At 39.2% G+C, this 15,715-nt stretch overlaps 1 protein-coding gene across 1 annotated transcript; it reads right to left on the bottom strand.

The window, feature by feature from the left end:
- Window positions 1-4,266: 4,266 nt before the first annotated feature.
- Window positions 4,267-11,859, bottom strand: LOC114553762 (mucin-5AC). The gene is made up of 5 exons (XM_028575100.1): window positions 11,424-11,859; window positions 9,817-10,032; window positions 9,224-9,522; window positions 4,738-4,856; window positions 4,267-4,630 (listed from the first exon to the last, which is right to left on the bottom strand). The coding sequence occupies exons 1-5, from the start codon at window positions 11,857-11,859 to the stop codon at window positions 4,426-4,428; spliced, it is 1,275 nt and encodes a 424-aa protein (XP_028430901.1). The 3' UTR covers window positions 4,267-4,425.
- Between the last annotated feature and the right edge of the window lie 3,856 nt (window positions 11,860-15,715).

Consider the following 15,715-nt stretch of genomic DNA (forward strand, 5'->3'; position numbering starts at 1 on the left):
GCGCTCTCTCTTCAACAAAGGGTTGAAAACTACACTGAATAGAGAGGCGAAGTCACGCCCTTCTACTTCCAGTCCATGGGACCTTAATTCGAAAAAATATGAACAGTAGTGAAAGGGGAGAGGCAAATTATGTTTTGATCCTGTTTGAATTGAGCCATGAATTACACTTACACTTATACACATTTTTTGAAAATGTGACTGTATCAGAAATTGGGGTTTCTGTCAAGCAAATTGGCAAAAATGTACATGGATATTTCCATTTAACACTCTTCTCAAGTAAAATGAAGGCTCAGTACACTACTTTTATTCACTTTATTTAGCATATTTCTGCTTTTTAAACGTAACTAAATTAGGTTTAGTGTCCATGAGTTCCAAGTTTAAGTGTAAAACTCATCTTATAAGTTGGTAGTAGTGTGAAAAAAGCGCCAAACGTAAAAGTGACAAAAAAACGTTGAAAACCGCAACGAAAACACTGAAAATAAAACAACTTAAAAAAAAATTAAAATAAATCAAAAACCTCAACAAAAAGTGCCGGAAGCCCAGGGGGAAAAAAATGTTGAAAAACATGTCAACATTTCTCTAGCCGTCATGTCTTCTGCTGTCCTATCCAAATAAAGGCAGAAAATGCCCTCAAAAAAACAAACCTAAGGAATACTTTCTAATTCCGATAAAACTTCGCTCTCACGAGGCTACAATAAAGTTACATGTGTTGTGGAACAGAGCTAAGCTAGCTAGCGAGCAAGTTGAGCATCAAGCTAGGTGACGTAAATTGTGTGAGACGAGAGATGTAGTCCACTGGGAGATGTAGTCCACTGGGAGATGTAGTCCACTGAGAGATGTAGTCCACTGGGAGATGTAGTCCACTGGGAGTCTCACACTAAACTGAGTGGTCACATGACAAACCTACGGCTAACTGAGACTTTCTTCGGCTGAAAAATTATCTTTTAAATTGACGAACATCAGAAGTGTAATCCGTGGCACGATTCAAACGGGATAAACATAATTTGCCTCTCCCCATTCACTACCGTTCATATTTTTTCCGAATTATAGTCCCATGAGGTCCACCGGGAAGGGGCGGGACTTCGGCTCTCTATTACCATTCCTTTAACCTTTTTCTCTGAACAGAGAGCGCCATCTAGTGAGCTCAGAAAGTAACGATAGTTGTTCACAAATCTTCATTTGACCATCAGTACATGTAACCACTACTACTCAACCACTCGGACGCCCTGAAGAACTACTGTTTTGATAAAAGGATGTAAATGTATGATAAGATACGTTACGAGGAAGTCATCACGCTTGTTTTCAGATGATGGCCTACAGTTTTTGTAGGCAAATTAAAAAATGTTTATTTGATTTTTTTTATGTTAACTTTATTGTAACTTGAAGTCTTTTGGAAATATACTCACTGCTGAGGATCTGTCATGACATTGTTTGCTTTTGCTTGATACAGGTATAATAAAGAAATTCACACAGCGTTTGGGAAGTTTTATCTAGAAGACTGCGCTACACAACCAGGATGAAATACACGTCAGATTTTTTTGAGTGAAAAACTTTTAGACTGCAATAATCCAGAGAAATGCATATTTTCCATATTTCTTTTGGCCTGTAGCTGTTGGTGTTAGCTTGCATTATGTTAGTTGAGTTGAGTTGTATATAAGGTTCCCAGCTAGCAGTTACGGTGTGTGTTGAAATAATTTAAAGAGAAATCTTTTGTTTTGAATTTCTTAGCAAAAAGCTGTGTATTTCCACATTCAGAAGTTACAAAGCAACATTATCAATCACTTTGAGTCGTTTTTGTTTACTAGATGAATGTAATCCAATAATCCAATATTCACTCTCTTTGAGCTCTGTTTTTGGGCTCCACCAACTTCTGAGGGAACTATCTGTCTCCTTAGCTGCTAAATGCTCCATTAGGTGCCCCTTATATTCTCTAACTGTGTCTGTTTGCTGCTGAACATGTAGTGTACAGTGGCCTTTTCCCAGTCTCATGGTAGTTTGTGAAATGGTCACTTTATTTTTTTATCTATTGATTCGTGGTGCTCAGCACGTAATGGGAAGCATCTATACCAGGGGTGTCAAACTCAGTGTCACTGAGGGCCACACTGGAAATGACGATCACAATAAGGGCCAGACATGTTCATTGACATGCTTTTATTTAACAAATGAAGTCTATTAACTTTGTATTGTTGCATGTCTTATATAGCTTTCTCCCATACAGTTTGGTCGACATGAAACCCTAAAAAAAAGTCAGCGAAAAAAGTTTCTTCATCGTAGAAACATCGTAGCATTTAGCAAGTCATGAAAAAATATTTTTTTATTTTTAAAAGCAGCTGCCACCCAGCCGACTCACCACAACCTGTTTCACAGCCTGAATATTTAAAATTGCTTTTTTGGTGTAATTCTGAGTCTCAAAGTCAGCAAATCGGTTGAATTCTGCACGGCAGTGTGGTGCACAACTAGTCGGGCCAAAATTTGCTGTGAACCTATATTGACATGAAGGGCCAGATCAAAATTTGCAAGGGGCCAGATTTGGCTCCCGGTCCTTGAGTTTGACACGGGATCTATACGGAGGTTGGGGAATGCACGGATTTTCGGCCTTTCATACTACTGGCTACCGTAGTCGAGCTGTGATCAAATGAAAGATGCTTCCCATTGAAATACATTAGTTTAAAAAAATGCGCTGACCACCACGAAAAAAATGAGATAAATGTGTCCTTGTACACACGAATCAATAGTTTAAATTCAATTAAATTTTATTTATAATATAAAATCATAACAAGAGTTATCTTGAGACACTTTACAGATAGAGTAGGTCTAGACCACACTCTATAATTTACAAAGCCCCAACAATTCCAGCAATTACAGTAATTCCCTCAAGAGCAAGCAGTGCGACAGTGGCGAGGAAAAACTCCCTCTTGGGAAGAAACCTCGGACAGACCCAGATCAAATAACGTGACTATTTCACGAACTGCCGTAAGACGAGGTTGCAACGTTATGACAGACAGACTGCCAGTTACGGTTTCAAAACTCTGACATGTTCTGTGCTCCACGCCAGGGTCGGCCCAAAAAGTTCAAGATAGTAAGAACAAAAGTCAGAAACAAATTTGAAAACTGCCCTGAAAAAACACCAGAAAAAGTTAAAAACCTACCACCAACGGTAAAAAAAAGTGTCTTAAAAACAAAGAAAGCGCCAAAAATGTAAAGAAAAAGACACCAACATACTTAAAAACAGGCGTCAAAAACGTCAATAATAAAAAAATTATTTCTTTATTTTGGATAAAGTCAGTAAAAACTAATAAATACCAACTTGGCTGACACTGTGAACGCACCAAACACACACAACCAGATAGTGATTGAACCAGAACAGTAAAGTTTAGGGTCAGACAGCTAAAAACTCAACAGACTCAGGTGATCATTCTCTGTAGGTTTCATCACTATGAACAATCCCTTGACATTTTAATAATACATTGTTATAAAAAATATGCAAATGTGTGTTTGAAATGCATTCAGAGTAAAATTGTGGGATTTCAATTCAGTTTTAATGACAATACAGTAATTTAGTAATTTAGTTTTATAAAATATACAATTAATAATGATACTGTCTCAGCCATCTCTATATTGTTTTATAATAACGTAAGAAACTAAGGAAGCAAATACATGTACAAAGAGAACGATATAAAGTCAAACGTTAGTAAAAATATGAAAGAGTGATCCTATTTGGTTATATTTTGTTATGTTTGTCATATTGTAAATATACAGCAATCACGCTTTTATCAAATCAGTAATCAGTAGTAGTTTAAAGGACAATTCTGGGACATGTTTTCATGCTAATCTAATGTGTCTCTAGCTTGAAACTGGTGATTAACTGCTAACGCTAGCTTTCGGGGCAGAGGCTGAATCTCTATTTCTACACCACTAATACGGTAGCATCATGAGGGTCCCTACATGTTAACACAAGCATTGAGAACTTTGTGTACAGACAGTTTATTAAAGATAGATTATAAAGACAGTAGCGTTGGTGTTGGCTGTCTTTATAATCTATCTTTTTAATAAACTGTCTGTACACTTACAAAGTTCTCAATGCTTGTGTTTACATGTAGGGACCCTCATGATGCTACCATAGAAGTGTGGTGCTATTCTGAGCCTTGTTAGTGGTGTAGAAATAGAGATTTACCCTCTGCCCCGAAGACTAGCATTATAAGCTTATTAGCGGTTTGCGCTAGCTTTCAAGCTAGAGACACATTCAATTAGCATGAAAACATGTCCCAGAGAACGGCTGACTCGGCACACATCTGTTATTAACCCCCTAGGGTTATTTTGTGCCAGAATTGTCCTTTAATGTCATTTGTCATTAATTGTTGCTTGATTGATTATTAAGTGAAAAACTGAGGCTACAGCCTTTGTCGCCTGGCGTTGTGTGTTTAATTAAAGCTGTTCTCTCTTTCCCTCGTTAAAATGGAAAAACTCCCATGTCTTCTTCTCTCCCTTTGGCCGACTCCATTTCCTGTCCTTGCTGCGTCTGATTGGCTGTTGGTCCTGCCACTGCGGTTGATAGGCGTCCTCCAACAGGACGTTTCCTCTGGGGGAGTAGCTGATGTAGGACCAGGAGAGGGCGGAGCCAGAGTAAGACCTGAAATCACCATTGTATTTTCAAATGGATTTAACGCCAGTCCATGTTTATGAAAACTATAATAATACAATTCAATATATTATATTTATACACACACACACACATACCTGTAGTTCATGTAGTTGAAGACTTCTCTGTAGTTGAGAGGATAATCCCAGACCTGGACACCTGTCACCTGACCATCAAAACCTGAAAAATCAATCACAGGCTCACCTGACCAGACATACTACACACACACACACACACACGTTTATACACACACACACACACACACAGATACAGACAAAGACACACACACACACACACACAAACACACAAACAAACACACAAAGAGAGAGACACACACACACACACACACACACAAACACACAAAGAGAGAGACACACACACACACACACACAAACACACACACACACACAAACACACAAAGAGACACACACACACACACACAAAGAGAGAAAGACACACACACAAAGACACACAGACACACACAGACACACACACACTCACACACACAGAGACACACACACACAAACACACACAAACACACAAAGAGAGAGACACACACACACAAACACACACACACAGAGACACACAGACACACACACACAGAGACACAGACACACACACACACAAAGAGAGAGACACACACACACACACACACACAGAGACACACACACACACACACACAGAGACAGACACACACACACACACAAACACACATTTATACACAAAACACACACACACACACACATATACAAACAGCAATTAGATTATATCAGGGACAATGATGAAGATTAAAGATGATCCAATAAGTAGTTCAAGTGATTGTAGTTCTATGATCAAAGTGTTAAAGCCTTTTCAGCAGTGTTGGTCATCTCACTTTAAAAAAGTAATTAGTTACAGTTAAAAAATTACTTCTCCCTTTAAATTTAGTTGACAAAGTAATTGAGTTAGGAACTCAGTTACCACACTGTAAACGTAATTAGTTACTCAGCAAAGTAACTGTGACCTTATTTTCCCTGGGCATAGCTTGCATGTTACATAAACATTCTTGCCTTTAATTTCCATGAGGGAGAAGTAGAGCCGGTACTTCCAGTTTGAGAACGCTACCTGTGAATGTCCCTGGCTCGTCGCCTTTTTTAGACATACGAAACATTGCAGGCTTCATCTATCTGTCAACGTGACATCATGACTTTGTGTAAACATACACGCCCACTTTCTAAAGCCAAGTGGCGTGTTATCTGTACGCATTTTGAGCTATCCACGTGTATGCCTACGCTGTATAGACATACATCCACGTGGTATCGCGAGAACGTGACGTCAAAAAAGCTTGGGTTTAGGAAACGAACACTGGGGAAAGGCTTTAGTAACACAAAAAAACTACAAAAACACGACAGTGACCAACATAGCACGCTTAGATTAAACAAACGGTTGGGTTTAGGACAGAAACATTGGGGGAAGGTTTAAAAAAAAGTCTGCAAAACGCCACACTCGGGACACGAACCAGGCTCTCCTGGGTGAAAGTCCTGTTTTACCCATCAGCCACCACAACCAACCTCCTTACATACACCTACGTCCCTTTATACTACTCGCTAGGGTGAAAAATTCACACGTAATGTAGGTCAATGGCGGCTGAAATGCGTTGATAAACGAAACGTTTCCCTACCATGGCTGAATAATGATATTGGTCAGCTAATGAAAAAAAGAGACTATGCATTGAAAAAAATCACTGCTTTCTAAAACAAATACTGATCTTCTCATCTTTAAAGGATTGAGAAATACAGTAGTTAGAGAACTGTGTAAGGCAAAGACAGCCTATTTTATGCAACTGATTGAGGAATCGGAAGGAAATAGCGCATCTTTTTGGAAGCACCTCAATTGCCTTACTAAACTCAAGCCTAACCAACAAAAAACAATAACTGAATTAAAAGTAAATGGAGTTACCAGTACTAACAATTTAACTATTGCAAATTAATTTAATAACTATTTTGTTCAGTCAGTGAAGGAGCATGCAGAGAATTTTGAACCAGCAACCCTATCACAGACCACAAAGTATGAGCCATCAAAGCTTTTCCAAATTAAGGAGGTTAGTCAGGATAAAGTACATAAAATAATTAACAAACTAAATAAGTCTTAGGCAAAGGATGTGTTTGGGTTGGACACTGCCTTCATTAGAACTCACTGTTCTGCCTTGGTTAAACCGGTAACCCACTTGGTAAATCTTTCCATAAGAATGGGTAAATTCCCACAATGTTGGAAACAAGCTATCATTACCCCAATTTTCTAAGGATGGTGCAAAGGACCAAGCAGTCAATTATAGGCCAATTTCAATACTGCCTGCTCTTTCCAAAATTTTAGAAAAGATTATCACAGAACAGCTAATAGAGCATCTTGAAAGTAATAAACTTATCAACTCTAAACAGTTTGGATTTAGACAAGGTTACTCTACAGAAATGGCTAACTGCTACCTTACCGAGAACATTAAGAGTAAGTTGGACAAGGGTAATGTTGTGGGAGCTGTGTTTATAGACCTAAAAAAGGCCTTTGACACCGTGAACCACAACATACTCCTGAATAAACTCACCACCTTCAACTTCTCTGAACATGCTATCGGTTGGTTTGCATCATATCTGCAGCATAGAGAGCAACGTGTTAAAATAAAAAATGAACTCTCAACATCACTAAAATCCACAATGGGTATCCCACAGGGTTCCATCTTAGGGCCTCTGCTCTTTAGTTTATATATAAACGATTTACCAACATGCTGTCGGTCAGCTAACTGTCAAATGTATGCTGACGATACTGTGATTTATGCATCGGCTAGGACACCGAGTGCAGTAGCAGAGACCCTGACCAAGGAAATGGAGGGTATATCCCAGTGGCTTAAAGATAACCATCTGACGCTCAACATCAAAAAGACTGTATCTATGTGCTTCTCTATAAGAAGGAAAGCTAAGTGTACTATCAAAACAGACCAAGAGGTCATAGAGGAAGCTGAGGAATTTAAATTTTCAACTCAAATTCAATAAACCCATTAATAAACTCTGTAAGACTGTCCGGACAAACCTGAACTGTTTTAGAATAATGAGGCATTACATACCTGTTAAGGCAGCCTTATTGTTTTTTCATGCCATGATACTCTCTCACTTATCCTATTGTGCTACTGTATGGGGCCAAGCATCCCAGACAACAGTCAAACCCATCATATCACTATATAAACAGGCACTGAAAATAATTGCTCGGAAACAATGCGGCATCACTGCTTGATAGTACAGAAATACAAGCTTTTAAATTTTGATAGCTTTTTTAAGTTTTCTTTTCTTAAACTGACTTTCAAATGTGAAAATAATCTAGCTCCAGCCGTACTCTGTCCTTTTGTGATAGAAAACAAATACAAGGAGAGTGGCCACTAGGGGAGCAGTAGGGGTCATGTTTTTCAGTGATAGGGACCCATTTCTGGAATAATTTACCAATCGAAATAAAAACACAAACTGAATTGAAAACATTCAATACAATGGTGAAATACTGGCTGAAAGAAAATCAAAAATGTAACCATTGAGTCAGCTGTGTTGTAGTAATGTATTATCTGTGGATGCATGGCTGGTCGTATATGGCTGCCGAGGTTATGGTTAGGGTATAGTGAGTGAGTGCGAGTGTCCGGGTGCCTGGGGTTTGTGTTGTTACGGGATATGCTGTTCTGTGTAATGTGGTCACGACGCTGCGAAATGTTGATGTAATGTATTAGTATACAACTTATTAGTTGCATGATTGTGTAACTCACACTATGTAGTTCTTTTAAAAATTATAATTGGATACATTTTTAGAAAGGAGTGGGGTTGCAAATTAGCCAATTGGCTAGAAACCTTTTTATGCAACACATCTACTCACATTGTTATGGACTGACTATGATAACTGTATGTAATAATGTGCGCTGCATTGTCCTTGATAAATAAACTAATTAAAAAAATAAAAAAACACGCTAAAAAGCGATTATGTGTCTTCATAACCCACCAAAATAGCATACGAATTGGCGTGCCATACATACGCCACTTCATGACATCAGTCTGTATCTGTTTACGTTTCTACTTTCAGTATAATTCAGACATGACAGGATAGTTAGGGAAAAATGCCAAGAGTTTGTGCAATATTGTGATTGTGGTTAATTAAATTGGTTATATTTTACTGAGACATTAAAGGCTAATGTCTGTTAATGTTTTAACCTGGACCCTATTTTCCAATGCATTGGTGTCTCAGTGACTAATGACAACAAAAACCTTTGAAACTGGTCCAGTATTGAGCGAGAACGCTGTCACCTGCAGCTACAAACCTGCATTTTTTTCTGACTGAACGAGGCCTTTGCCTTCTAGTCTCGCTTTGGCAGACCCTCCTCCACCACGCTGCAGAGGAGGGTCTGGCTAGTCCGCACAGCATTCCTAGATGGGTGGGAAACTTGCTCTGCCTCGGGAAGGAGCTTGTTTTGGTGGAACATGTGAGGGCCTGCATTCAACAGTTGTCGTTGTGCAACAGAAAACTCAGATTGGACAGATAGTCTATAGGCTTCGGATACTTTGATCAATACTTTGTTCTTACATTAGTAGGCAGCATCTTCCTGATGCTCATGTTTGAGCCGCTGAACACCTGGGCCACATTCTTCATGGTGTCCACAGTGAGGCAGACTCTGGTCCAGATTTCCGAATAGATGTGTGGCGAGAACCTTATGTAAGGTTGCAAGTACAGGTTGTAATAACCATATCTGTCAAAGGATAGTCCGTACCCCCCTGTAGAACTGACTCCCATTTGCAGAGGCCTTCTGCCGGATGGACTGAGTGTGAAGATTTTGGGGATGTCTGCTTGATATTCGGTCAGGTAACGCAGACACACGGACACACCTGCAGGAGTCACATGGAAGGTGTTGATTGACAAATTTAGTTGATAAAGTTAAGTGAAAATCCAAACACATGAACAGTTGTTTGGTTGTTGTGATGCATAAATAAAAAAAACAGCCTAAAATACCAAATACATAAAAGATATTTAGAGCGGACAATAGAAAGGCCTAGATTTTGCAGATATGTTCAATATAAATAGTTTTCATTCATGTTATGCAAAGTCATGATGTCATGTTGCCTATCCTGATTACTGGCACTGTGTTTCTGTTTGGTTATGTAGTTTGTGAATGTACTCACCTCTAGTAGGAGGTGCTGTGGTCCAGGGACCAGTGGTGGTTGGTCTGGGGGTGGTGGTGTAGTAGGGACGAGTGGTGGTTGGTCTGGGGGTGGTGGTGTATCTATGGGTGGTGTAAGAGGGTGTGGTAGGAGAATAAGAGGGTGAATAGAAGGATATTCCTCCTCCATTACGAGACAAAGTGAACATCTTCCCATTTAAATTTAGTCCAGAAGCTCCTGGAGAAAGAAAGAGGAAACAACAACACAGACAAGTTGTCAACATGATATAAAATCTACTTTTTACTCATGCATACTTTATATTACTTAATGTTAAAGGAACACGCCAACTTATTGGGACTTTATCTTATTCACTGTAACCCCCAGAGTTAGACTAGTCCATACATACCCTTCTCATCTCCGTGCATGCTGTAACGCTGTCTGACGGCTCCAGCATTAGCTTAGCCTAGCACAGATCCTGCAGGTAACTGGTTCCAACTAGCCTACTGCTCCCAATTGTGACAAAAGTGACAAAATAACTCCAACATGTTCCTATTTACATGTTGTGATTTATAGAGTCACAGCGTGTACAAAAAACAACGTAACATGAGACACAGCCATCTTCTAACAGTAAACAAACTGGGAACTATATTCTCAGACAGGCTTGCTGCGAAGCATATCACTCCGCCCAAGTACTATATTCTTCCGCCTGAGAATATAGTTCCTGGTTTGTTTACAGTTAGAAGATGGCTGTGTCTCATGTTACGTTGTTTTTTGTACACGCTGTGACTCTATAAATCACAACATATAAATAGGAACATGTTGGAGTTATTTTGTCACTTATTGGGAGCAGTAGGATTACTGGAACCAGTTACCTGCAGGATCTGTGCTGGCCTGATGCTGCTGGAGCCGTCAGACACACTCAAAAATCAGTTTTTAAGCCTGCATTATTTTTCCAGGTCGAACACACTGGATAATAAAGTTATTTAACGGACATCAAAACCTGCTGAGAGTCAGTCTGAAGTCTGAAATATGAACACAGCTTCGACAAGACAAAACAACAAAGGAAGTTTATATATAGACACACACACACACACACACACACACACACACACACACAGGCACACAAAAAACACACACAGGCAGGCATAGAGACACACACACACACACGCATGCAAGCATGGACGCACACACACAGAGACACACACACACACACACACACACACACACACACACACAAAAACACACATGCAGGCACAGTGACACACACACACACACACACACACACGCATGCAAGCATGGACGCACACACACACAGAGACACACACACACACACGCATGCAAGCATGGACGGACACACACACACACACACACACACACACACACACACACACACACACACACACACACACACACTTCCTGTTCCTTATCAGCTCTCTCTTTGCCATTAGTTGACTGGCTGCTGGATTAATATTGACCTAATATAGACTAGTTTTGGTCATGTTACACAACATTAAAACTGAATACAAGTGTCTTCTAAATTGATAAAGTGTGACTTGGTTTTGATTACACATAACCAGAAAGTCATTTAAGAAATTGAGAATCCGTTTGTTATGTGTGCGTAGGTCTACCTGTTGTGGTGGTCCATCTTCGCGTGGTAGTCGTCGGTTTAGGAGTTGTAGTTTTAGGAGTTGTAGTCGTCGGTTTAGGAGTTGTAGTCGTCGGTTTAGGAGTTGTAGTTTTAGGAGTTGTAGTCGTCGGTTTAGGAGTTGTAGTTTTGGGAGTTGTAGATGTGAGTCCGACCAATGCTGACATCACTACCATCACCATGGGAGCATAAAGCAGCTTCATCTTCATCTTCGTCTTCCCCCGGCTGACCAGCGGCTCTGCAGTGACCAGTCTGGGTCCTGTGTGGTCTCTGTGGGTCCTGGGGTCCCTCTGAACCGTCAGGCTGCACCTCGTCTCTACTTTAGTTCCTGCGTCAGCAGACACCTTAAGTTTCGTTTCTGCGCACTGAGTTTTGTCTCCTTTACTACGGCCACGCCAAGACCCGCCCTTCAATAGCATTCACACGATACTATTGGCCAGGAGTCCAAGCTTACATGTAGGCCTACAGGTCCCCTGACCAATGGGCTAACCCTAACCTACCTCGATTTTTTTACTAACAGTTTGGTTTTATTTATATGATGCATTTTAAATTATTTATGTTATTTATTGTGTGGCACTTTTTACTTCTTAAAGCACTTTTAAGCATAGCACTTATTATTAACCCTGAATGGTATGTGTATGGATATTTTTAACCTCAAGAGCAAGTAACGCAGACAGTATTTAATTTTGTAATTTTTTAATTTTAAGATTGTAATAGAGTTTATATTTTATATTGGGACACCAGGCTTTTTATAATTGTATTTATCACACAAATGTGTGTATATATGTATGTAGGCATGTGGGTGTTTTTTTCATTTTATTTTTTATATTTATTTTAATTTTTTTTACCTCGATATTTCTCTGGGAGAGACACCGGAGTTGTTGTGGAGTTGCCCTTTTTTTCAAAGTTTTAAATTCCCGCTGTCCTTCCTTTCCAGTGGTTCTTTTAACCTCCTTTTAATATCTGGCCCCCCTTTTTTAAACAGCCCCGTCTTTGTTTTATTCACACCAGTGGTCCCCTTGTGCCCGTGCCCCTCGCAGCACCCATTCTGGGTGTTCCGTTTTAACCCAAACTATATAATTATATAATATATATATTATTATTATAGATATTTAGAGTCATGTCGTGTGTTTGACACCAAAAATCACAACCTCAACCACAGCCCTGTAGCCTGGTCCACCAGGGCTCTCCCAGGATACTGTACCTGCCCAGTTCCTGTACTTTTACTCAAGTATTTTATACCTCAGACTATCAGACAGCACAACAAGCACTTTAAACGTACATTTTTATACATTTTGTGTTATATTTATGTATTGTCTTGTATTATATTGTATTTATTGTATTGTATTAGGCGGGTATGAGCACTGTAATTTCCATTTTTATGGATGAAATAAACTTGACTTTGACTTGACTTTGACAAGTAGGCTAGTCTACTTGTCAAAGTCAAGTCAAAGTCAAGTGTACTTGAGGTACAGCAGCCTACTTATACTTTACTTGGGTATTTCCATTTTATGCTACTTTATACTTCTCACACTTTGGAGGCCCATATTGTACTTTTTACTTCATTACATGTATTTGATAACTTACAGATTCATATTATTATTATTATTATTATTATTATTACTACAGAATATAATGAACAAACTAAGCTGTATTGGATGAATGGATTGAGATACCCAGCAGTACAAAAAGGCCTTTAAATGGGATCCACCTTCACAAGCTGTAACATTACTGCGATGAACACATTAATGCAGTAATATAATATATATTATTCTGAAATGGGCCATTTTGAATAATGAGTAGGCCTACTTTTACTTCTGATACTTTCAGTATATGTTGATGCTGAAACTTTTATACTTTTACGTAAGTAAGTATTTGAATGCAGGGCTTTTACTTGTAACAGAGTATTTGTACCCTGTGGTTTTGCTACTTTTACTTAATTAAATGATCTTTTTCTCTCCACCACTGCATGTAGGAGAGGGGGGTGTTGATTTTAAGACCCGGGGCCTCATTATATTTATAAAACCTGTTACGCAAGAAAAAGTTGCGTGCAGCATCGTGAAATTTGCCGTCGCAACATTCCTCGCAAAAGTCGGGATTTCCCACACCGGGCAGCGGACGCTAAAGGAGACTTTTAGCGTCAATAAGGACAAAGGCACCTGACCAAACGTCCCTATTTTACCAGATGGGAGTGGAAATCTGTTGATGTGAGCACACTCATTAATAAAGAAAGATTATGCTATTACATATGAGGTGTTCGGGTCTACTGGACCCGAGTGTAATAATTGTAGGTGCTATGAAACTTAACGGTGTCCTCCTCCTAACTGGGCCTGCTGTGTGTGTGTGTGTGTGTGTGTGTGTGTGTGTGTGTGTGTGTGTGTGTGTGTGTGTGTGTGTGTGTGTGTGTGTGTGTGTGAATGTTGTCTTTCTCCACCTGCTATTCACAGAGTTACAAAATGTTTACATTTCAAGCACTTTCGCCTGTTCTGATTAAGTTCTAAGAAATAAGCACCAATAATGATCAAAAATCATGTTTCTATTTTTTACCTTTTTTATAATTGAATTTCCTTGTTTTCTCACAAAAAAATGGAAATGATCATATGATCGTAAATGTGATCTCACAGGGGTAAATGGCAAATATGAACCATAAATGATGTAAATATCATTGGTAATTGAGCTAAATCTGTTAAGTATTAAGGCTGTGTAACCCCACACAAGGGTTAAGGCCTCCTAACAGGATTTAGTTTCGATGTTCTACCTCTGAATCGTGTTTTTTTCCACATTTTTCCGTATCATGATTGGTGATCAAGGGCTTCTTTACAAGGCTGCTATAGCCTATTCATTGACTGATTAACATGGACCTTATTAGGAAAAATGTGGGACTACCTTAGGAGGAGCGTGAGGCTCGTGCACGACCGCATAAGGAGAAGAGTGCGTATCGGTGTGCGCCGCAAGGTGTTATGAATCAGAATATTGTTTTTGCATACAGAAATTCTGATTTTTTGTATTAGGGGACCACTAAGGTCTATATAAAAGAGACTTCAGATACAGTATTAGGGGACCACTAAGGTCTATATAAAAGAGACTTCAGATACAGTATTAGGGGACCACTAAGGTCTATATAAAAGAGACTTCAGATACAGTATTAGGGGACCACTAAGGTCTATATAAAAGAGACTTCAGATAACGTATTAGGGGACCACTAAGGTCTATATAAAAGAGACTTTATTGTTTTATAATAACGTAAAAAATTAAGGAAGCAAATACATGTACAAAGAGAACGATATAAAGTCAAACATGTTAGTACAAATATAAAAGAAGGATCATATTTGGTTATATTTTGTTAGATTTGTCATCTTGTAAATATACAGTAATCACGCTTTTATCAAATCAGTAATCAGTAGTAGCCTAGTTCAAATGTGATTTATCATTAATTGTTGCTTGATTGATACTTTCTTTATTATTAAGTGAAAAACGGAGACTACAGCCTTTGTTGCCTGGCGTTGTGTTTTTCATTAAAGCCGTTCTCGCTCTTTTTCTTTTTCTCTCCCTTTGGCCGACTCCATTTCCTGTCCTTGCTGCGTCTGATTGGCTGTTGGTCCTGCCACTGCGGTTGATAGGCGTCCTCCAACAGGACGTTTCCTCTGGGGGAGTAGCTGATGTAGGACCAGGAGAGGGCGGAGCCAGAGTAAGACCTGAAATCAACATTGTATTTTCAAATGGCTTTAAAGCCAGTCCATGTTTATGAAAACTATAATAATACAATTAAATATATTTATACACACACACTGTAATATACTCCATGACGGAGACGTTGTGCACTTCACGCTGCGTTTTATTTATTCTGCTCTTGCAAACTTACGTTAACAACGAGTCACCCAGAGAGGTACGGTGGCTGAGAGTAGACATTAGGAGTAAAACTAAAGTCACACTTCTGAACAGCGCCCCTAGCGCTACACCAATACATTACATCTCCCTTTCTTCAAAGAAGGACATACTGCACTTATAGATAATGTAACAGCATTCTATAACAAGGCTAACATTAGCAAAAACCTGAATTAAGTCACCAATTCAAATATCATGTTGGCACAAACAATGGAAATAAAGTGTGTAACTTAGCTTGTTGTTATAACTCTCAGAGCAGCTTTACTTAGTAAAGTAGGTCACGGAACATGCTGAATTCCTCTTAAACTTTATAACAGAAACAATCACAAATCCAGTCTTTAAGGGGGTTTCACCACTCTGCCTCGTTTGGTGGTGTATGACCCGGAAGGA

The sequence above is a fragment of the Perca flavescens genome, chromosome 4 (assembly GCF_004354835.1).
Source record: "Perca flavescens isolate YP-PL-M2 chromosome 4, PFLA_1.0, whole genome shotgun sequence".
Classification (NCBI taxonomy): Eukaryota; Metazoa; Chordata; class Actinopteri; order Perciformes; family Percidae; genus Perca; species Perca flavescens.